Source organism: Petromyzon marinus, unplaced genomic scaffold, assembly GCF_048934315.1.
Source record: "Petromyzon marinus isolate PM22_M1 ecotype Great Lakes invasive population unplaced genomic scaffold, UKy_Petmar_22M1.pri1.0 PM_G_Scaffold_83, whole genome shotgun sequence".
NCBI lineage: Eukaryota > Metazoa > Chordata > Hyperoartia > Petromyzontiformes > Petromyzontidae > Petromyzon > Petromyzon marinus.
Window position 1 is genome coordinate 667628 of NW_027423039.1, and position 27038 is coordinate 694665.

The following is a 27038-nucleotide window of genomic DNA, read 5'->3' on the forward strand; positions in this document are numbered from 1 at the left end:
GATTGCTTGTGTTGCAGTCGAAACGTCGTGAGAATTTTATTGTTTTATATTTTTATTATTTGATTGTTTCCCTTCTACGTGGTGACTTTACCAAAAGAACCAAGAATAGTTCATAGTTCCATTTATTTGGTATAGCCCTGTGAGCCATTCGGCTCTTGAATTGGGTGCAACCGCAACATACAAAAACATGAACAAGAAAACATCTTAAAGTGATTACGTGACTGTGCAAACAGAAAATCCAGGAAAAAAACATCAAAATATTCCTGAAATAGCACCGTACACCAACGCTGTGTGCAAAATTCCCAGTGGGATGCAAGTCAAACAACAACAACAACAACAACCACAAGACAACTAAGATTAAGGCCATCAGTCTAACTCCGTGCTACAATAAACAAAAACATGGCCAAACCAAAAAAACGTTTTCGAAATCACCAAAATAGAGCCATAAATGCAATGTAACCGTGATCATAGGGACTGTGACCGAACTTTTAACAATAAACTACATAAATAACATGTAACACCAAACCCTAGAGCCATAGCTGGCTGCAAATATGAATCCCTGCAGTCACGAAAGCTTTAAATCAACATTTATTATTACTCCGCTAACACCTTTCACTTTCACACGCCGCTATTTTTTTGCGACAAGAGGTTTCATTACCACAGGTTACACGTGCAGTGGGCCCAAGACGAGGCGAGACGGTTCGCTAGAGGCAACACGTTTATTCAACAAGGGAACCACAGCACAGAGGGGTGACGACCCCTCACAGCCGATAACCTCAGGAGGCAGTCCCTCCACACTACGGTGCCCTTACTCTGGTTCTAGCGCTAACCCTACACTGGTTATGTCTGAACCCGACCCTAGCCAGGGTCACTGGGCTCTTCGCTTCAGGGTCTTCAGAGTCTTCAGGGTAGTGCTCAGAGTCTTCTTCAGAGCTTCAGGTGGACAAGGACCGCCAAACCCGTTCAGGGGTCCGGCTTTTATCCCCGTTCCAGGGTCTCTCTGCCCCTGGCCAAGCCTTCTGGAACTCTCTAGGGGGCCCTGGAACATCCCTCAGCCCCCCCCCCCTCCCCTCTTGGGGTCTGGGGGCCCTGTTCGTCCCACCTGGTCTGTACACCACCCCCTGTTGACGCATGTCCGCTTTACAGGTCAGCTCCCGTGGTAATACGCATACAGCCCAACATGGCGCTACATCATCCCCCCCCCCCCCCCCCCGTAGCATCCAGGCGTCTGCTACGTTCACAGGAAGCCCTAGACGCATGCACGAATATGCTCAAGGTGCCATGTCATACGTTCGAGCGTATGGATGTCCCCGACTTATTTATTACCTTTACATGTAATCCAACTTGGCCTCAGATAAAACAAAAAAAGTAATAACTTTCATTCGGCCAGACACCCAGCCGTCGATACGACTTCACAGCCAGGGTGTTCAGACAAAAGCAAGTCAAATTCATCGAGAGCATTCACTGAGAGTCGTGTTTTTTGGAGAAACAAGATGCTGGATGTACTCAACTGAGTGGCAGAAACGAGGACTTCCACATCATAGGGGTTTCCCCTTTTTTTCTGGCAACAAAACTGAAACCTTTTGGCGTCCTCTGGTCGAGCACCAATTGGGTCGAGGCTCTAAAGAAAGCCGTCCCTTGGTCTGGACCAATCGGTTTCAAGGACAATGCCACATATATTATCATAGTGCGTGTGTTTTGTTTGCATTTTGACTGCAGGTATTGTGGTTAATGCAGTAGACATGAATCCTTGTAAAAAGGTTTCAGTTTTGTTGCCAGAAAAAAGGGGAAAAACCCCTATTATTATATTTTGGTACTGGCAAAGGAGGTCTAATGATGTAGATGACTTCCCCACGCTCATATTTTAATCCGGCTGAAAGAAAAAAATCATCCAATCCAAATCGATGTTATATCTGCCGAGTTTCCAAATCCAGAGGAAGACCCAAAATCTGTTTGCAGTAGTGACCGCAAATATGATTCATGGGCCATGCAGAAACCTTAATGTCAATGTAGCAGCATGTATGAAGGATATAGAGAGCAGCAAGAAATATCCGAGACAATTTATTAAAGACACACAAACTGGAGATGATGGATATCCTCGCTATAGAAGGTGAGCTCCAGCAGACGGTGGATACACAGCAAGACTGAAGATTAGAGGCAACGCGGAAATCGAAATGGACAACAGGTGGGTTGTTCCGTATTCTCCGCTTCTTTCTAAAATGTTTCAGGCGTAGATGTGTTGACCACGCTCCACCTCCTCCAGTCAGTGTGTGTATCATGGTGTGTGTGTCAGTGTGTGTGTCAGTGTGTGTCTGAGTGGCTGGGTCATGTAGCCCGCATGCCCAGCCACCGCTTGCCGAAACAGCTTTTGTTTGGCCGGATTGAGGGGGCTAAGCGGGCGCGGCACGGGCTAGAGAAGAGATGGAGTGATGTGGTACAGGAGGACGTGGAGCTGAGTGGACTTGCCGATGACTGGTACCAGCGGTGTCAAGATCGGCCTCTGTGGAGGAGGCTCGTGAAGGATGCTACTGGGCAGTTGGAGGCAGTCGCCCTCCAACAACAACGGAGGGCGGAGGAGCGACGCTCACAACAGCGAGCGGAGCGCCGGGTGGCTAAAGCACAGCAGGTTGGCACAGTAGGGGGCACAGGTGGTGCATCAGCCAGTCATCTCAGTCAGTCGACCCGTGGCACCTGGGTCTGCCCCGTGACCTCCTGCCAGCGGGCGTTCGACACTTCACGTGGCCTCAGGGTGCACATAGCCTGGCACAAGCGTCGTGGTGACGTCACCGCCACTTAGTGGCGAATGGCGGTTGTTGTTGTTGTCTGAGTGTGTGTGTGTCAGTGTGTGTGTCAGTGTGTGATTAACTCTCTGCTTTATTGACCTGGTCAAGGCCTATGATACCATCAGTAGGCCTGGGCTCTGGGTTGTTCTTCGTGCTTTTGGAGTACCTGACCCTCTGCTCACGATCATTAAGGACCTTCATGATGGTGAGCGGGCCCGGGTAAAACTACGTGGCCGGGAGTCAGAGCCATTCCCTGTACACCTTGGGGTGCGACAGAGATGTCCTCTGGCTCCCATATTATTTAACATCTATTTTGACCACGTAGTTCGTGAAGCCTTCAATAGCTGTACCGGGGGAATCTCCATATGGTACAGATATAATGGGAGGCTGATCAATGCCCGGGTGCGGTCAAGGGATGGCTCCCTATTGATCAACCGCGTTATGTATGCTGATGATTTGGTAATAGCTGCTCAGTCAGAGGAGGAGTTGGAGACGCTGCTGCTGAGACTGGAGCGTGCCACTAAGAAGTGGGGCCTTACCATCAGCCCCACCAAAACTAAGCACCTGCCTGGGTATTTTGTACCATCGGACACTCCACCCCCACAACTCCCAATCGTTGATGGGGCAGTTGTGGAGAGAGTGGAGAGTTTCCCATATCTGGGCAGTGTGCTTATGACTGGCTCCAGTTTAACAGCAGAGGTCTCACTCCGAATCAGTCGAGCGGCAATATCTTTTCATCGGTTGCGTAACGCTGTGTGGAAGCTACCTGGTCTGTCGCTCCGCACTAAGGTTCAGGTCTTCTTGGCCATGGTCATTCCCTCCCTTCTCTACGCTTGCGAAACGTGGACCCCCCTAATGGAACATCTTCGCCGGTTAGAAACATTTAGTCTGGCCTGCCTACGATCCATCCTGGGTTTAAGCAGACTGGATTGTGTGAAAGATCTGGGCAAGGTCCCATCAGTGAGCTCCTCCGGCGGGCAAGGCTGCGATGGCTGGGTCATGTAGCGCGCATGCCCAGCCACCGCATGCCGAAACAGCTTTTGTTCGGCCGGATTGAGGGGGCTAGGCGGGCGCGGCACGGGCTAGAGAAGAGATGGAGTGATGTGGTACAGGAGGACGTGGAGCTGAGTGGACTTGCCGATGACTGGTACCAGCGGTGTCAAGATCGGCCTCTGTGGAGGAGGCTCGTGAAGGATGCTACTGGGCAGTTGGAGGCAGTCGCCCTCCAACAACAACGGAGGGCGGAGGAGCGACGCTCAGAAAAACGAGCGGAGCGCCGGGTGGCTAAAGCACAGCAGGTTGGCACAGTAGGGGGCACAGGTGGTGCATCAGCCAGTCATCTCAGTCAGTCGACCCGTGGCACCTGGGTCTGCCCCATGACCTCCTGCCAGCGGGCATTCGACACTTCACGTGGCCTCAGGGTGCACATAGCCTGGCACAAGCGTCGTGGTGACGTCACCGCCACTTAGTGGCGAATGGCGGTTGTTGTTGTTGTTGTCAGTGTGTGTGTCAGTGTGTGTGTGTCAGTGTGTGTCTGAGTGACTGAGTGTATGAGTGAGTGACTGAGTGACTGTCTGAGTGAGTGACTGAGTGTCTGAGTACGTGTCTGAGTGACTGAGTGTCTGAGTGTCTGAGTGAGTGTCTGAATGAGTGACTGAGTGTCTGAGTGAGTGACTGAGCGAGTGACTGAATGAGTGTCTGAGTGAGTAACTGAGTGACTGAGTGAGTGTCTGAGTGAGTAACTGACTGACTGTGTCCGAGCGAGCGAGTGAACCACTCCCAACGCCCTCACCCGCTGGCCTGGAGTCTCCTCACCCTCCTCCTCACCACCCTACACCTCACCACCCAGCCCCTCCTCACCACCCTACACCTCACCACCCAGCCCCTCCTCACCACCCTACACCTCACCACCCAGCCCCTCCTCACCACCCTACACCTCATCTGCTCCTCCTCACCCTGCATCTCCCCTCCAGCTGGTGTATCTCAGCCATGATGTCGTCTATCTGCTTGAGAATCCGGCACTCCTCCACCCTCTTGAGACTCGCCACCCTCTCCTCCTCCTCCACCTCCTCCTCGTCGCCCGACTTGCAGTCGCCATCATCGGCTGCACTGCGTGATCTCCGTAGTCCCCTCCTCCTCCTCCTCGTCCTCTTCTTCTTCTTCCTCCTCCTCCTCCTTCTCCTCGTCCGCCACCTCCTCATCGTCTCGTGCTATGTCGACACTCGGCTGCAGGCGGCTGGCGTAAAATTTCAGCAGCAGCCTGCGGACGCCCCCCGTAGACTCCACCACCTCCTCCTCCTCCTCCTCGTTCCTCTGCTCCTTCACCTCGTCACCCTCCACCACTACCTCCCCCTCCTCCTCCTCGTCGTCCCTCCGCTCCTTCACCTCGTCACCCTCCACCACCACCTCCCCCTCCTCCTCCTCGTCGTCCCTCCGCTCCTTCACCTCGTCACCCTCCACCACCTCCTCCGGCGTTGAAGACGACGACGACGACGACGATGCGTCCGAGAACGACCAACAGTTGGACGACGATGACGACGCTCTCTGCTGCCGGTATTGTTGCTGAATTTGTTTCCGTCGCTGCCGCTGCTTCTCCAGGGCGCGACCCCGGCGCCTCTCGGTGGGTGGCGGCGGCTCAGCCAGCGGCCGCGGCATCAGCGAGGAGAAGTGGAACGTCGCCCCACGCGGGGCCGAGCGCCGCTTGCCCGCGACCGCCGGCGCCAGCAGCGTCGGAGGAGGAGCCGGCGGCGTCGGAGGAGACGGAGGAGGCGGAGGAGGCGGAGGAGCGTGGCAGGTAGAGGAGCCCGGGCAGGGATTGGGATTCGGTCCCGCCGGGCAATCCGCCGCCGCCGCTGCCTCCCGCCGCTTGCTTAGCGGTGACCGCCCGGCCAAAACCTCCTCCTCCTCTTCCTCCGCCGCCGCCTCGGCCTCCTCTTCCCCTCCTCCTCTCGCTCCTCCTCCTCCGCCCCTCCTGCTGCTCCCCCTCCTGCCCACGCCCTGCCACCAAAAGTCGAAGTGTCTCTTCCGCGCCGCACGCGGTCCAACCGCGGCCTCCCTGCGTCTCTCCGCCTCCTCCGCCTCCTCCTTGCCCGCCGCCTCGTCAGCGCCGAGCGCCGGCCCCGACTCTCCGCCGCCGTCTCCACGCTCCGGGGCGACCCTCGGGCCGATTCCCGGCGTCGGCGTCGTCCGGGCGCCGCCGCTGCCGCCGCTGCCGCCGCGGGAGCTCTCCTGGGGGGGCGCCGCCGCCGCCGCCGCCGGAGTCTCCCGGCAGCGGCGCCCCCCCTCGAGAGCCCGGAACGTCACGGGGCGACGAAGATGACGGTCGCGGCGGGGAGGCCCCGGCGCGGGCCCCGGCCCCCTGGCGTCGTCATCGTGGAGCGGGCGAGCGACCTTGAAGGGCGCCGCGTGGGACTCGGCTCCTCCTCCTCCGGCGTCGTCCGCGGAGCGCTTGGGCACCCGGATGGGCCAGGAGGAGCGAGCCCTCACGGAGGGGGCGGCCGTGGCCGTGGCCGGGGCCGGGGCCCGGGCCGGGGGAGGCCGTCTGGGAGGCCACTGGTGAGGGGGGAGGGCCGGAGGAGAGGGAGGAGACGCGGGATCAGATTCCAGCATTCAGCACGCAAACGTCCTGGTAGTGGTGGTGGTATTGGTGGTAGTGGTGGTGGTCAGTGATTGTAGTGATGTTGGTAATGGTGGTGGTGATGGTAGTGATTGTAGTGTACGGTAGTAGTGGTGGTGGTGGTATTGGTGGTAGTGATGGTAGTGTATGGTAGTAGTGGTGGTGGTGGTGGTAATGGTGGAAGTGGCGGTAGAAGTGGTGGTGGTGATGGTGCTAGTGGTGGTGGTAGTAGTGGTGGTGTAATGGTGGTGGTAGTGTTGCTGGTAGTAGTGGTGGTAATGGTGGTGGTGGTAGTGATGGTAGTGTATGGTAGTAGTGGTGGTAATGGTGGAAGTGGTGGAAGTGGTGGTGGTGCTAGTGGTGGTGGTAGTAGTGTTGGTGTAATGGTGGTGGTAGTGTTGGTGGTAGTAGTGGTGGTAATGGTGGTGGTGTCCGGCAAAACAACCCCCTACCTCCTTGTGGTGCCGGACGGGCAATGCTGCCGTGGGCAGTGCCGGGGGGGAGGGCCAATTCGGATTGGCCTTTCCCCTCATGGCGTTTGTAACCACCACAGTGGCTAAGTGGGAGCTCTGGACAGGTGTGAAGGGCTGGAAACCCCTCCACCTCCAATTAATTACCACTAAACCACGACCACAACATTTTATAAATAAGCTTGTGCCGGAGGCCCCGGGGGGACAGGCGTCTATGACGTCTCCTGACCAAACCCCATTTGGCGGAGCCAGGAGACTGAATCCTTCCTCTCGGGGCTCCTCCAAAAACAACAAAAAAAACACTACGTGTGGCCACGTGGAATGTTCGAATGCTCACTGCGGAGGAGAGGCTGCCACTCCTCTGTCAAGAGCTGGACCGGTACCGCCTGGATCTCTGTGGTAATAAGGAGGTCCTGTGGACCGGCTCTGGCTCCTGCCACCATGAGGGGTGGACAGTCCTCTATACGGGGCAGGAGACTGCCAAACAACAGGGTGTGGCTCTTTTTCTGAATAAAAGAATGAAGGGCTGTGGGAGCGTGGTGATGAGGTGTGGGAAGCTGTAAGCTCCAGGCTACTTTGGGCTCGCCTTCCCATCAACCACAGGCGAGGAGTGGTGGTCATGGTAACTTATGCCCCCACCAAAGACGAACATCCGTGGAGGGATGCAAGCAAGGCCAATGAGTCAAATGCCTTCTATGACCTCCTGTCACAGGTGCTGGCTAAAGTGGCCCCTCGGGATAGTCATCTTGTTGGGTGACTTCAATGCCCAAGTTAGTCATGATGCTGGCACCTGGTCTGGAGTAATTGGAAGGCATCGGGCAGATCAGCTCAATAACAACGGCAGGAGGCTGCTAAATTTTTGTGCAGCCCATGGGCTTGTAATTACCAACACACTGTTCCGGCATCGGAGCATCCACACCACATCATGGATGCATGCCGGGTCCAAGCAAGAACATCTGCTGGACTACATAGTGACTGAACAGCGAATGCGAGCCCATGTCCTTGACACCAGGACCGACCGCGGAGCTGATCTGCCCACTGACCATCGACTTGTCATCTGTAAGATGCACCTGCAATTCTTCCACTCCGGTGGTGGGTGTACACCCAGGACCCCATTCAAACCCATAGTGGCATGGTCTCAGCTAGCTGATGAAAGTTACAAACGAGAATTTCATCATCGCTTGCGGCTGGGATTGGCATCGTCTCCCACTCCTCTTGATGTCGAGGGGAAATGGGCGAGGTTTAGGACTGTCGCTCATGTAGTTGCAATGGCTGCTTTGGGTACACGGTCCAGACCTCCCCAGAGACCCTGGCTGACAAGAGGAGGTGTTCAAGCTGGCTGAGAAAAATCGACAGGCCCACTCTCATTGGCTACAGCGTCCCACGTCGGAGAATGAGGAGGCTTACCGCAGCCTTCGCTCGGAGGTTCGGGGAGCCGTGAGGCGCTGCAAGGATGGGTGGTGGTCGCGGGTTGCTGAGGAGATGGAGTCTGCCTCAGTGGCCCGCGATCACAAATCTCTATTTAACTCCATCAAAAAAGTAACCTGCAGCGCCACACCTATTACCGTCATTAGGGGAAAGAACGGTGATCCAATATCCGACCCCGAGGAACAGGTTTGCAGATTTTCTGAGCATTCCTGAGGTCCTAGTAAAGGGGAAATCCCTCAGCCAGGAAAACGTGGGACAAAGTGGGGATGACCCTGCTGAGGTTGCGGTGCCTCAAATATTGGAGGAAGTCACCCACTGTGATTGGCTGGCTGAGGTGCCATCCGTTGATGACAGCAAGTTGGCACAGTAGGGGGCACAGGTGGTGCATCAGCCAGTCGTCTCAGTCAGTCGACCCGTGGCACCTGGGTCTGCCCCGTGACCTCCTGCCAGCGGGCGTTCGACATTTCACGTGGCCTCAAGGTGCACATGGCCTGGCACAAGCATCGTGGTGACGTCACCGCCACTTGGTGGCGAACTGCGGTTGTTGTTGTTGACAGTGGAGCTGCTGGTAGTATATTTGGAGTGTGAGTGTCTCTCGCCTCGTGGTCACGTGGATTTGTTTCTGGTTCCTCCGGTTTCCCCCCCTCCAGATTTAGAATTAACATCACGCATTTAAAATATTTAACTACAATACATTTCCACACGATGAAGTCACTTTGTGTTGAGCTTTCATTTGTGATGGGCAGGTCGCTTGTGACATTAAAGACTATCAGTACACAGTACACATTAAAGACTATCAGTACACTCACCATACTTAATAACCATTACTACAGTCTACATTATAGACTGTCAGTACACTCACCATACAAAATAACCATTACTACAGTCTACATTATAGACTGCCAGTACACTCACCATACTTAATAACCATTACAACAGTCTACATTATAGACTGTCAGTACACTCATTCAGCTTAATAACCATTACTACAGTCTACATTATAGGCTGTCAGTACACTCACCATACTTAATAACCAGGCTACAGTCTACATTATAGACTGTCAGTACACTCACCATACTTAATAACCAGGCTACAGTCTACATTATAGACTGTCAGTACACTCACCATACTTAATAACCATTACTACAGTCTACATTGTAGACTGTCAGTACACTCACCATACTTAATAACTATTACTACAGTCTACATTATAGACTGTCAGTACACTCACCATTCTTAATAACCAGGCTACAGTCTACATTATAGACTGTCAGTACACTCACCCAGCTGAATAACCAGGCTACAGTCTACATTATAGACTGTCAGTACACTCACTCAGGTTAATAACCATTACTACAGTCTACATTATAGACTGTAAGTAAACTCACCATACTTAATAACCAGGATACCGTCTACATTGTAGACTGTCAGTACACTCACCATACTTAATAACTATTACTACAGTCTACATTATAGACTGTCAGTACACTCACCATTCTTAATAACCAGGCTACAGTCTACATTATAGACTGTCAGTACACTCACCCAGCTGAATAACCAGGCTACAGTCTACATTATAGACTGTCAGTACACTCACTCAGGTTAATAACCATTACTACAGTCTACATTATAGACTGTAAGTAAACTCACCATACTTAATAACCAGGATACCGTCTACATTATAGACTGTCAGTACACTCACCATACTTAATAACCATTACTACAGTCTACATTATAGACTGTCAGTACACTCACCCAGCTGAATAACCAGGCTACAGTCTACATTCTAGACTGTCAGTACACTCACCATACTTAATAACCATTACTACAGTCTACATTATAGACTGTCAGTACACTCACCATACTTAATAACCATTACTACAGTCTACATTATAGACTGTCAGTACACTCACCCAGCTGAATAACCAGGCTACAGTCTACATTCTAGACTGTCAGTACACTCACCATACTTAATAACCATTACTACAGTCTACATTATAGACTGTCAGTACACTCACCATTCTTAATAACCAGGCTACAGTCTACATTATAGACTGTCAGTACACTCACCCAGCTGAATAACCAGGCTACAGTCTACATTATAGACTGTCAGTTCACTCACTCAGCTTAATAACCATTACTACAGTCTACATTATAGACTGTAAGTAAACTCACCATACTTAATAACCAGGATACCGTCTACATTATAGACTGTCAGTACACTCACCATACTTAATAACCATTACTACAGTCTACATTATAGACTGTCAGTACACTCACCCAGCTGAATAACCAGGCTACAGTCTACATTCTAGACTGTCAGTACACTCACCATACTTAATAACCATTACTACAGTCTACATTATAGACTGTCAGTACACTCACCATACTTAATAACCATTACTACAGTCTACATTATAGACTGTCAGTACACTCACCCAGCTGAATAACCATTACTACAGTCTACATTATAGACTGTCAGTACACTCACCATACTTAATAACCATTACTACAGTCTACATTATAGACTGTCAGTACACTCACCATACTTAATAACCATTACTACAGTCTACATTATAGACTGTCAGTACACTCACCATACTTAATAACCATTACTACAGTCTACATTATAGACTGTCAGTAAACTCACTCAGGTTAATAACCATTACTACAGTCTACATTATAGACTGTCAGTACACTCACCATACTTAACCATTACTACAGTCTACATTATAGACTGTAAGTACACTCACCATACTTAATAACCATTACTACAGTCTACATTATAGACTGTCAGTACACTCACCATACTTAATAACCATTACTACAGTCTACATTATAGACTGTCAGTAAACTCACTCACCATACTTAACCATTACTACAGTCTACATTATAGACTGTCAGTACACTCACCATACTTAATAACCATTACTACAGTCTACATTATAGACTGTCAGTACACTCACCATACTTAATAACCAGGCTACAGTTTACATTATAGACTGTCATTACACTCACCATACTTAATAACCAGGCTACAGTCTACATTATAGACTCTCAGTACACTCACCATACTTAATAACCATTACTACAGTCTACATTATAGACTGTCAGTACACTCACCATACTTAATAACCATTACTACAGTCTACATTATAGACTGTCAGTACACTCACCATACTTAATAACCATTACTACAGTCTACATTATAGACTGTCAGTACACTCACCATACTTAATAACCATTACTACAGTCTACATTATAGACTGTCAGTAAACTCACTCAGGTTAATAACCATTACTACAGTCTACATTATAGACTGTCAGTACACTCACCATACTTAACCATTACTACAGTCTACATTATAGACTGTAAGTACACTCACCATACTTAATAACCATTACTACAGTCTACATTATAGACTGTCAGTAAACTCACTCACCATACTTAACCATTACTACAGTCTACATTATAGACTGTCAGTACACTCACCATACTTAATAACCAGGATACCGTCTACATTATAGACTGTCAGTACACTCACCATACTTAATAACCATTACTACAGTCTACATTATAGACTGTCAGTACACTCACCCAGCTGAATAACCAGGCTACAGTCTACATTCTAGACTGTCAGTACACTCACCATACTTAATAACCATTACTACAGTCTACATTATAGACTGTCAGTACACTCACCATACTTAATAACCATTACTACAGTCTACATTATAGACTGTCAGTACACTCACCCAGCTGAATAACCATTACTACAGTCTACATTATAGACTGTCAGTACACTCACCATACTTAATAACCATTACTACAGTCTACATTATAGACTGTCAGTACACTCACCATACTTAATAACCATTACTACAGTCTACATTATAGACTGTCAGTACACTCACCATACTTAATAACCATTACTACAGTCTACATTATAGACTGTCAGTAAACTCACTCAGGTTAATAACCATTACTACAGTCTACATTATAGACTGTCAGTACACTCACCATACTTAACCATTACTACAGTCTACATTATAGACTGTAAGTACACTCACCATACTTAATAACCATTACTACAGTCTACATTATAGACTGTCAGTACACTCACCATACTTAATAACCATTACTACAGTCTACATTATAGACTGTCAGTAAACTCACTCACCATACTTAACCATTACTACAGTCTACATTATAGACTGTCAGTACACTCACCATACTTAATAACCAGGCTACAGTTTACATTATAGACTGTCATTACACTCACCATACTTAATAACCAGGCTACAGTCTACATTATAGACTGTCATTACACTCACCATACTTAATAACCATTACTACAGTCTACATTATAAACTGTCAGTACACTCACTCAGCTTAATAACCATTACTACAGTCTACATTATAGACTGTCAGTACACTCACCATACTTAATAACCAGGCTACAGTCTACATTATAGACTGTCAGTACACTCACAATACTTAATAACCATTACTACAGTCTACAATATAGACTGTCAGTAAACTCACCATACTTAATAACCATTACTACAGTCTACATTATAGACTGTCAGTACACTCACCATAATAAATAACCATTACTACAGTCTACATTATAGACTGTCAGTACACTCAGCTTAATAACCAGGCTACAGTCTACATTATAGACTGTCAGTACACTCACCATACTTAATAACCAGGCTACCGTCTACATTATAGACTGTCAGTACACTCACCATACTTAATAACCATTACTACAGTCTACATTATAGACTGTCAGTACACTCACCCAGCTGAATAACCAGGCTACAGTCTACATTCTAGACTGTCAGTACACTCACCATACTTAATAACCATTACTACAGTCTACATTATAGACTGTCAGTACACTCACCATACTTAATAACCAGGCTACAGTCTACATTATAGACTGTCAGTACACTCAGCTTAATAACCAGGCTACAGTCTACATTATAGACTGTCAGTACACTCACTCAGCTTAATAACCATTACTACAGTCTACATTATAGACTGTCAGTACACTCACCATACTTAATAACCAGGCTACCGTCTACATTATAGACTGTCAGTACACTCACCATACTTAATAACCATTACTACAGTCTACATTATAGACTGTCAGTACACTCACCCAGCTGAATAACCAGGCTACAGTCTACATTCTAGACTGTCAGTACACTCACCATACTTAATAACCATTACTACAGTCTACATTATAGACTGTCAGTACACTCACCATACTTAATAACCAGGCAACAGTCTACATTATAGACTGTCAGTACACTCACCCAGCTAAATAACCAGGCTACAGTCTACATTATAGACTGTCAGTACACTCACTCATCTTAATAACCATTACTACAGTCTACATTATAGACTGTCAGTACACTCACTCAGGTTAATAACCATTACTAGTCTACATTATAGACTGTCAGTACACTCACCAAGGTTAAGAACAAGGCTACAGTCTACATTATAGACTGTCAGTACACTCACTCAGGTTAATAACCATTACTACAGTCTACATTATAGACTGTCAGTAAACTCACCATACTTAATAACCATTACTACAGTCTACATTATAGACTGTCAGTACACTCACCATAATAAATAACCATTACTAGAGTCTACATTATAGACTGTCAGTACACTCAGCTTAATAACCAGGCTACAGTCTACATTATAGACTGTCAGTACACTCACTCAGCTTAATAACCATTACTACAGTCTACATTATAGACTGTCAGTACACTCACCATACTTAATAACCATTACTACAGTCTACATTATAGACTGTCAGTACACTCACCATACTTAATAACCATTACTACAGTCTACATTATAGACTGTCAGTAAACTCACTCAGGTTAATAACCATTACTACAGTCTACATTATAGACTGTCAGTACACTCACCATACTTAACCATTACTACAGTCTACATTATAGACTGTCAGTACACTCACCATACTTAATAACCATTACTACAGTCTACATTATAGACTGTCAGTACACTCACCATACTTAATAACCATTACTACAGTCTACATTATAGACTGTCAGTAAACTCACTCACTATACTTAACCATTACTACAGTCTACATTATAGACTGTCAGTACACTCACCATACTTAATAACCATTAATACAGTCTACATTATAGACTGTCAGTACACTCACCATACTTAATAACCAGGCTACAGTTTACATTATAGACTGTCATTACACTCACCATACTTAATAACCAGGCTACAGTCTACATTATAGACTCTCAGTACACTCACCATACTTAATAACCATTACTACAGTCTACATTATAAACTGTCAGTACACTCACTCAGCTTAATAACCATTACTACAGTCTACATTATAGACTGTCAGTACACTCACCATACTTAATAACCAGGCTACAGTCTACATTATAGACTGTCAGTACACTCACAATACTTAATAACCATTACTACAGTCTACATTATAGACTGTCAGTACACTCACCATACTTAATAACCAGGCTACAGTCTACATTATAGACTGTCAGTACACTCACAATACTTAATAACCATTACTACAGTCTACATTATAGACTGTCAGCACACTCACCATACTTAATAACCATTACAACAGTCTACATTATAGACTGTCAGTGCACTCACCATACTTAATAACCATTACTACAGTCTACATTATAGACTGTCAGTACACTCACCATACTTAATAACCATTACTACAGTCTACATTATAGACTTTCAGTACACTCACCCAGCTTAATAACCAGGTTACAGTCTACATTATAGACTGCTAGTACACTCACTCAGCTTAATAACCATTACTACAGTCTACATTATAGACTGCCAGTACACTCACCATACTTAATAACCATTACTACAGTCTACATTAAAGACTATCAGTACACTCACCATACTTAATAACCATTACTACAGTCTACATTATAGACTGTCATTACACTCACCATACTTAATAACCAGGCTACAGTCTACATTATAGACTCTCAGTACACTCACCATACTTAATAACCATTACTACAGTCTACATTATAAACTGTCAGTACACTCACTCAGCTTAATAACCATTACTACAGTCTACATTATAGACTGTCAGTACACTCACCATACTTAATAACCAGGCTACAGTCTACATTATAGACTGTCAGTACACTCACAATACTTAATAACCATTACTACAGTCTACATTATAGACTGTCAGTACACTCACCATACTTAATAACCAGGCTACAGTCTACATTATAGACTGTCAGTACACTCACAATACTTAATAACCATTACTACAGTCTACATTATAGACTGTCAGTAAACTCACTCACTATACTTAACCATTACTACAGTCTACATTATAGACTGTCAGTACACTCACCATACTTAATAACCATTACTACAGTCTACATTATAGACTGTCAGTACACTCACCATATTTAATAACCATTACTACAGTCTACATTATAGACTTTCAGTACACTCACCCAGCTTAATAACCAGGTTACAGTCTACATTATAGACTGCTAGTACACTCACTCAGCTTAATAACCATTACTACAGTCTACATTATAGACTGCCAGTACACTCACCATACTTAATAACCATTACTACAGTCTACATTAAAGACTATCAGTACACTCCCCATACTTAATAACCATTACTACAGTCTACATTATAGACTGTCAGTACACTCACCCAGAATTAATAACCATTACTACAGTCTACATTATAGACTGTCAGTACACTCACCATACTTAATAACCAGGCTACAGTCTACATTATAGACTCTCAGTACACTTACCATACTTAATAACCATTCCTACAGTCTACATTAAAGACTATCAGTACACTCACTCAGCTTAATAACCATTACTACAGTCTACATTATAGACTGTCAGTACACTCACTCAGGTTAATAACCATTACTAGTCTACATTATAGACTGTCAGTACACTCACCAAGGTTAAGAACAAGGCTACAGTCTACATTATAGACTGTCAGTACACTCACTCAGGTTAATAACCATTACTACAGTCTACATTATAGACTGTCAGTAAACTCACCATACTTAATAACCATTACTACAGTCTACATTATAGACTGTCAGTACACTCACCATAATAAATAACCATTACTACAGTCTACATTATAGACTGTCAGTACACTCAGCTTAATAACCAGGCTACAGTCTACATTATAGACTGTCAGTACACTCACTCAGCTTAATAACCATTACTACAGTCTACATTATAGACTGTCAGTACACTCACCATACTTAATAACCATTACTACAGTCTACATTATAGACTGTCAGTACACTCACCATACTTAATAACCATTACTACAGTCTACATTATAGACTGTCAGTAAACTCACTCAGGTTAATAACCATTACTACAGTCTACATTATAGACTGTCAGTACACTCACCATACTTAACCATTACTACAGTCTACATTATAGACTGTCAGTACACTCACCATACTTAATAACCATTACTACAGTCTACATTATAGACTGTCAGTACACTCACCATACTTAATAACCATTACTACAGTCTACATTATAGACTGTCAGTAAACTCACTCACCATACTTAACCATTACTACAGTCTACATTATAGACTGTCAGTACACTCACCATACTTAATAACCATTAATACAGTCTACATTATAGACTGTCAGTACACTCACCATACTTAATAACCAGGCTACAGTTTACATTATAGACTGTCATTACACTCACCATACTTAATAACCAGGCTACAGTCTACATTATAGACTCTCAGTACACTCACCATACTTAATAACCATTACTACAGTCTACATTATAAACTGTCAGTACACTCACTCAGCTTAATAACCATTACTACAGTCTACATTATAGACTGTCAGTACACTCACCATACTTAATAACCAGGCTACAGTCTACATTATAGACTGTCAGTACACTCACAATACTTAATAACCATTACTACAGTCTACATTATAGACTGTCAGTACACTCACCATACTTAATAACCAGGCTACAGTCTACATTATAGACTGTCAGTACACTCACAATACTTAATAACCATTACTACAGTCTACATTATAGACTGTCAGCACACTCACCATACTTAATAACCATTACAACAGTCTACATTATAGACTGTCAGTGCACTCACCATACTTAATAACCATTACTACAGTCTACATTATAGACTGTCAGTACACTCACCATACTTAATAACCATTACTACAGTCTACATTATAGACTTTCAGTACACTCACCCAGCTTAATAACCAGGTTACAGTCTACATTATAGACTGCTAGTACACTCACTCAGCTTAATAACCATTACTACAGTCTACATTATAGACTGCCAGTACACTCACCATACTTAATAACCATTACTACAGTCTACATTAAAGACTATCAGTACACTCACCATACTTAATAACCATTACTACAGTCTACATTATAGACTGTCAGTACACTCACCATACTTAATAACCAGGCTACAGTCTACATTATAGACTGTCAGTACACTCACCATACTTAATAACCAGGCTACAGTTTACATTATAGACTGTCATTTCACTCACCATACTTAATAACCAGGCTACAGTCTACATTATAGACTCTCAGTACACTCACCATACTTAATAACCATTACTACAGTCTACATTATAAACTGTCAGTACACTCACTCAGCTTAATAACCATTACTACAGTCTACATTATAGACTGTCAGTACACTCACCATACTTAATAACCAGGCTACAGTCTACATTATAGACTGTCAGTACACTCACAATACTTAATAACCATTACTACAGTCTACATTATAGACTGTCAGTACACTCACCATACTTAATAACCAGGCTACAGACTACATTATAGACTGTCAGTACACTCACCATACTTAATAACCATTACTACAGTCTACATTATAGACTGTCAGTACACTCACCATACTTAACCATTACTACAGTCTACATTATAGACTGTCAGTACACTCACCATACTTAATAACCAGGCTACAGTCTACATTATAGACTGTCAGCACACTCACCATACTTAATAACCATTACTACAGTCTACATTATAGACTTTCAGTACACTCACCCAGCTTAATAACCAGGTTACAGTCTACATTATAGACTGCTAGTACACTCACTCAGCTTAATAACCATTACTACAGTCTACATTATAGACTGCCAGTACACTCACCATACTTAATAACCATTACTACAGTCTACATTAAAGACTATCAGTACACTCACCATACTTAATAACCATTACTACAGTCTACATTATAGACTGTCAGTACACTCACCCAGAATTAATAACCATTACTACAGTCTACATTATAGACTGTCAGTACACTCACCATACTTAATAACCAGGCTACAGTCTACATTATAGACTCTCAGTACACTTACCATACTTAATAACCATTACTACAGTCTACATTAAAGACTATCAGTACACTCACTCAGCTTAATAACCATTACTACAGTCTACATTATAGACTGTCAGTACACTCACCATACTTAATAACCATTACTACAGTCTACATTATAGACTTTCAGTACACTCACCCAGCTTAATAACCAGGCTACAGTCTACATTATAGACTGCTAGTACACTCACTCAGCTTAATAACCATTACTACAGTCTACATTATAGACTGCCAGTACACTCACAATACTTAATAACCATTACTACAGTCTACATTATAGAGTGTCAGTACACTCACCCAGAATTAATAACCATTACTACAGTCTACATTATAGACTCTCAGTACACTCACCATACTTAATAACCAGGCTACAGTCTACATTATAGACTGTCAGTACACTCACCATACTTAATAACCATTACTACAGTCTACATTATAGACTTTCTGTACACTCACCCAGCCTAATAACCAGGCTACAGTCTACATTATAGACTGCTAGTACACTCACTCAGCTTAATAACCATTACTACAGTCTACATTATAGACTGCCAGTACACTCACTATACTTAATAACCATTACTACAGTCTACATTAAAGACTATCAGTACACTCACCATACTTAATAACCATTACTACAGTCTACATTATAGACTGTCAGTACACTCACCCAGAATTAATAACCATTACTACAGTCTACATTATAGACTCTCAGTACACTCACCATGCTTAATAACCAGGCTACAGTTTACATTATAGACTGTCATTACACTCACCATACTTAATAACCAGGCTACAGTCTACATTATAGACTCTCAGTACACTCACCATACTTAATAACCATTACTACAGTCTACATTATAAACTGTCAGTACACTCACTCAGCTTAATAACCATTACTACAGTCTACATTATAGACTGTCAGTACACTCACCATACTTAATAACCATTACTACAGTCTACATTATAGACTGTCAGTACACTCACCCAGAATTAATAACCATTACTACAGTCTACATTATAGACTCTCAGTACACTCACCATGCTTAATAACCAGGCTACAGTTTACATTATAGACTGTCATTACACTCACCATACTTAATAACCAGGCTACAGTCTACATTATAGACTCTCAGTACACTCACCATACTTAATAACCATTACTACAGTCTACATTATAAACTGTCAGTACACTCACTCAGCTTAATAACCATTACTACAGTCTACATTATAGACTGTCAGTACACTCACCATACTTAATAACCATTACTACAGTCTACATTATAGACTGTCAGTACACTCACCCAGAATTAATAACCATTACTACAGTCTACATTATAGACTCTCAGTACACTCACCATGCTTAATAACCAGGCTACAGTTTACATTATAGACTGTCATTACACTCACCATACTTAATAACCAGGCTACAGTCTACATTATAGACTCTCAGTACACTCACCATACTTAATAACCATTACTACAGTCTACATTATAAACTGTCAGTACACTCACTCAGCTTAATAACCATTACTACAGTCTACATTATAGACTGTCAGTACACTCACCATACTTAATAACCAGGCTACAGTCTACATTATAGACTGTCAGTACACTCACAATACTTAATAACCATTACTACAGTCTACATTATAGACTGTCAGTACCCTCACCATACTTAATAACCAGGCTACAGACTACATTATAGACTGTCAGTACACTCACCATACTTAATAACCATTACTACAGTCTACATTATAGACTGTCAGTACACTCACCATACTTAATAACCAGGCTACAGTCTACATTATAGACTGTCAGTACACTCACAATACTTAATAACCATTACTACAGTCTACATTATAGACTGTCAGTACACTCACCATACTTAATAACCAGGCTACAGTCTACATTATAGACTGTCAGTACACTCACAATACTTAATAACCATTACTACAGTCTACATTATAGACTGTCAGCACACTCACCATACTTAATAACCATTACAACAGTCTACATTATAGACTGTCAGTGCACTCACCATACTTAATAACCATTACTACAGTCTACATTATAGACTGTCAGTACACTCACCATACTTAATAACCATTACTACAGTCTACATTATAGACTTTCAGTACACTCACCCAGCTTAATAACCAGGTTACAGTCTACATTATAGACTGCTAGTACACTCACTCAGCTTAATAACCATTACTACAGTCTACATTATAGACTGCCAGTACACTCACCATACTTAATAACCATTACTACAGTCTACATTAAAGACTATCAGTACACTCACCATACTTAATAACCATTACTACAGTCTACATTATAGACTGTCAGTACACTCACCATACTTAATAACCAGGCTACAGTCTACATTATAGACTGTCAGTACACTCACCATACTTAATAACCAGGCTACAGTTTACATTATAGACTGTCATTTCACTCACCATACTTAATAACCAGGCTACAGTCTACATTATAGACTCTCAGTACACTCACCATACTTAATAACCATTACTACAGTCTACATTATAAACTGTCAGTACACTCACTCAGCTTAATAACCATTACTACAGTCTACATTATAGACTGTCAGTACACTCACCATACTTAATAACCAGGCTACAGTCTACATTATAGACTGTCAGTACACTCACAATACTTAATAACCATTACTACAGTCTACATTATAGACTGTCAGTACACTCACCATACTTAATAACCAGGCTACAGACTACATTATAGACTGTCAGTACACTCACCATACTTAATAACCATTACTACAGTCTACATTATAGACTGTCAGTACACTCACCATACTTAACCATTACTACAGTCTACATTATAGACTGTCAGTACACTCACCATACTTAATAACCAGGCTACAGTCTACATTATAGACTGTCAGCACACTCACCATACTTAATAACCATTACTACAGTCTACATTATAGACTTTCAGTACACTCACCCAGCTTAATAACCAGGTTACAGTCTACATTATAGACTGCTAGTACACTCACTCAGCTTAATAACCATTACTACAGTCTACATTATAGACTGCCAGTACACTCACCATACTTAATAACCATTACTACAGTCTACATTAAAGACTATCAGTACACTCACCATACTTAATAACCATTACTACAGTCTACATTATAGACTGTCAGTACACTCACCCAGAATTAATAACCATTACTACAGTCTACATTATAGACTGTCAGTACACTCACCATACTTAATAACCAGGCTACAGTCTACATTATAGACTCTCAGTACACTTACCATACTTAATAACCATTACTACAGTCTACATTAAAGACTATCAGTACACTCACTCAGCTTAATAACCATTACTACAGTCTACATTATAGACTGTCAGTACACTCACCATACTTAATAACCATTACTACAGTCTACATTATAGACTTTCAGTACACTCACCCAGCTTAATAACCAGGCTACAGTCTACATTATAGACTGCTAGTACACTCACTCAGCTTAATAACCATTACTACAGTCTACATTATAGACTGCCAGTACACTCACAATACTTAATAACCATTACTACAGTCTACATTATAGAGTGTCAGTACACTCACCCAGAATTAATAACCATTACTACAGTCTACATTATAGACTCTCAGTACACTCACCATACTTAATAACCAGGCTACAGTCTACATTATAGACTGTCAGTACACTCACCATACTTAATAACCATTACTACAGTCTACATTATAGACTTTCTGTACACTCACCCAGCCTAATAACCAGGCTACAGTCTACATTATAGACTGCTAGTACACTCACTCAGCTTAATAACCATTACTACAGTCTACATTATAGACTGCCAGTACACTCACTATACTTAATAACCATTACTACAGTCTACATTAAAGACTATCAGTACACTCACCATACTTAATAACCATTACTACAGTCTACATTATAGACTGTCAGTACACTCACCCAGAATTAATAACCATTACTACAGTCTACATTATAGACTCTCAGTACACTCACCATGCTTAATAACCAGGCTACAGTTTACATTATAGACTGTCATTACACTCACCATACTTAATAACCAGGCTACAGTCTACATTATAGACTCTCAGTACACTCACCATACTTAATAACCATTACTACAGTCTACATTATAAACTGTCAGTACACTCACTCAGCTTAATAACCATTACTACAGTCTACATTATAGACTGTCAGTACACTCACCATACTTAATAACCATTACTACAGTCTACATTATAGACTGTCAGTACACTCACCCAGAATTAATAACCATTACTACAGTCTACATTATAGACTCTCAGTACACTCACCATGCTTAATAACCAGGCTACAGTTTACATTATAGACTGTCATTACACTCACCATACTTAATAACCAGGCTACAGTCTACATTATAGACTCTCAGTACACTCACCATACTTAATAACCATTACTACAGTCTACATTATAAACTGTCAGTACACTCACTCAGCTTAATAACCATTACTACAGTCTACATTATAGACTGTCAGTACACTCACCATACTTAATAACCATTACTACAGTCTACATTATAGACTGTCAGTACACTCACCCAGAATTAATAACCATTACTACAGTCTACATTATAGACTCTCAGTACACTCACCATGCTTAATAACCAGGCTACAGTTTACATTATAGACTGTCATTACACTCACCATACTTAATAACCAGGCTACAGTCTACATTATAGACTCTCAGTACACTCACCATACTTAATAACCATTACTACAGTCTACATTATAAACTGTCAGTACACTCACTCAGCTTAATAACCATTACTACAGTCTACATTATAGACTGTCAGTACACTCACCATACTTAATAACCAGGCTACAGTCTACATTATAGACTGTCAGTACACTCACAATACTTAATAACCATTACTACAGTCTACATTATAGACTGTCAGTACCCTCACCATACTTAATAACCAGGCTACAGACTACATTATAGACTGTCAGTACACTCACCATACTTAATAACCATTACTACAGTCTACATTATAGACTGTCAGTACACTCACCATACTTAATAACCAGGCTACAGTCTACATTATAGACTGTCAGTACACTCACAATACTTAATAACCATTACTACAGTCTACATTATAGACTGTCAGTACCCTCACCATACTTAATAACCAGGCTACAGACTACATTATAGACTGTCAGTACACTCACCATACTTAATAACCAGGCTACAGTCTACATTATAGACTGTCAGCACACTCACCATACTTAATAACCATTACAACAGTCTACATTATAGACTGTCAGTACACTCACCATACTACATAACCATTACTACAGTCTACATTATAGACTGTCAGTACACTCACCATACTTAATAACCATTACTACAGTCTACATTATAGACTTTCAGTACACTCACCCAGCTTAATAACCAGGCTACAGTCTACATTATAGACTGCTAGTACACTCACTCAGCTTAATAACCATTACTACAGTCTACATTATAGACTGCCAGTACACTCACCATACTTAATAACCATTACTACAGTCTACATTAAAGACTATCAGTACACTCACCATACTTAATAACCATTACTACAGTCTACATTATAGACTGTCAGTACACTCACCCAGAATTAATAACCATTACTACAGTCTACATTATAGACTGTCAGTACACTCACCATACTTAATAACCAGGCTACAGTCTACATTATAGACTCTCAGTACACTTACCATACTTAATAACCATTACTACAGTCTACATTAAAGACTATCAGTACACTCACTCAGCTTAATAACCATTACTACAGTCTACATTATAGACTGTCAGTACACTCACCATACTTAATAACCATTACTACAGTCTACATTATAGACTTTCAGTACACTCACCCAGCTTAATAACCAGGCTACAGTCTACATTATAGACTGCTAGTACACTCACTCAGCTTAATAACCATTACTACAGTCTACATTATAGACTGCCAGTACACTCACAATACTTAATAACCATTACTACAGTCTACATTATAGACTGTCAGTACACTCACCCAGAATTAATAACCATTACTACAGTCTACATTATAGACTCTCAGTACACTCACCATACTTAATAACCAGGCTACAGTCTACATTATAGACTGTCAGTACACTCACCATACTTAATAACCATTACTACAGTCTACATTATAGACTTTCTGTACACTCACCCAGCCTAATAACCAGGCTACAGTCTACATTATAGACTGCTAGTACACTCACTCAGCTTAATAACCATTACTACAGTCTACATTATAGACTGCCAGTACACTCACCATACTTAATAACCATTACTACAGTCTACATTAAAGACTATCAGTACACTCACCATACTTAATAACCATTACTACAGTCTACATTATAGACTGTCAGTACACTCACCCAGAATTAATAACCATTACTACAGTCTACATTATAGACTCTCAGTACACTCACCATGCTTAATAACCAGGCTACAGTTTACATTATAGACTGTCATTACACTCACCATACTTAATAACCAGGCTACAGTCTACATTATAGACTCTCAGTACACTCACCATACTTAATAACCATTACTACAGTCTACATTATAAACTGTCAGTACACACTCAGCTTAATAACCATTACTACAGTCTACATTATAGACTGTCAGCACACTCACCATACTTAATAACCATTACAACAGTCTACATTATAGACTGTCAGTGCACTCACCATACTTAATAACCATTACTACAGTCTACATTATAGACTGTCAGTACACTCACCATACTTAATAACCATTACTACAGTCTACATTATAGACTTTCAGTACACTCACCCAGCTTAATAACCAGGTTACAGTCTACATTATAGACTGCTAGTACACTCACTCAGCTTAATAACCATTACTACAGTCTACATTATAGACTGCCAGTACACTCACCATACTTAATAACCATTACTACAGTCTACATTAAAGACTATCAGTACACTCACCATACTTAATAACCATTACTACAGTCTACATTATAGACTGTCAGTACACTCACCCAGAATTAATAACCATTACTACAGTCTACATTATAGACTGTCAGTACACTCACAATACTTAATAACCATTACTACAGTCTACATTATAGACTGTCAGTACACTCACCATACTTAATAACCAGGCTACAGACTACATTATAGACTGTCAGTACACTCACCATACTTAATAACCATTACTACAGTCTACATTATAGACTGTCAGTACACTCACCATACTTAACCATTACTACAGTCTACATTATAGACTGTCAGTACACTCACCATACTTAATAACCAGGCTACAGTCTACATTATAGACTGTCAGCACACTCACCATACTTAATAACCATTACAACAGTCTACATTATAGACTGTCAGTGCACTCACCATACTTAATAACCATTACTACAGTCTACATTATAGACTGTCAGTACACTCACCATACTTAATAACCATTACTACAGTCTACATTATAGACTTTCAGTACACTCACCCAGCTTAATAACCAGGTTACAGTCTACATTATAGACTGCTAGTACACTCACTCAGCTTAATAACCATTACTACAGTCTACATTATAGACTGCCAGTACACTCACCATACTAAATAACCATTACTACAGTCTACATTAAAGACTATCAGTACACTCACCATACTTAATAACCATTACTACAGTCTACATTATAGACTGTCAGTACACTCACCCAGAATTAATAACCATTACTACAGTCTACATTATAGACTGTCAGTACACTCACCATACTTAATAACCAGGCTACAGTCTACATTATAGACTCTCAGTACACTTACCATACTTAATAACCATTACTACAGTCTACATTAAAGACTATCAGTACACTCACTCAGCTTAATAACCATTACTACAGTCTACATTATAGACTGTCAGTACACTCACCATACTTAATAACCATTACTACAGTCTACATTATAGACTTTCAGTACACTCACCCAGCTTAATAACCAGGCTACAGTCTACATTATAGACTGCTAGTACACTCACTCAGCTTAATAACCATTACTACAGTCTACATTATAGACTGCCAGTACACTCACAATACTTAATAACCATTACTACAGTCTACATTATAGAGTGTCAGTACACTCACCCAGAATTAATAACCATTACTACAGTCTACATTATAGACTCT

The 27038-nt window shown here is 42.4% G+C and overlaps 1 protein-coding gene across 1 annotated transcript in view; it reads right to left on the reverse strand.

The window, feature by feature from the left end:
* Positions 1-927: 927 nt before the first annotated feature.
* The window catches only part of LOC142921677 (uncharacterized), a 39732-nt gene continuing 13621 nt past the window's right edge, over positions 928-27038 (reverse strand). The window contains exons 2-3 of the mRNA XM_076062981.1: positions 5169-6335; positions 928-933 (exon numbers count right to left, since the gene is read on the reverse strand). Of these exons, the coding sequence (XP_075919096.1) occupies positions 928-933; positions 5169-6335 (1173 nt within the window). The remainder of the gene's footprint in view (positions 934-5168; positions 6336-27038) is intronic.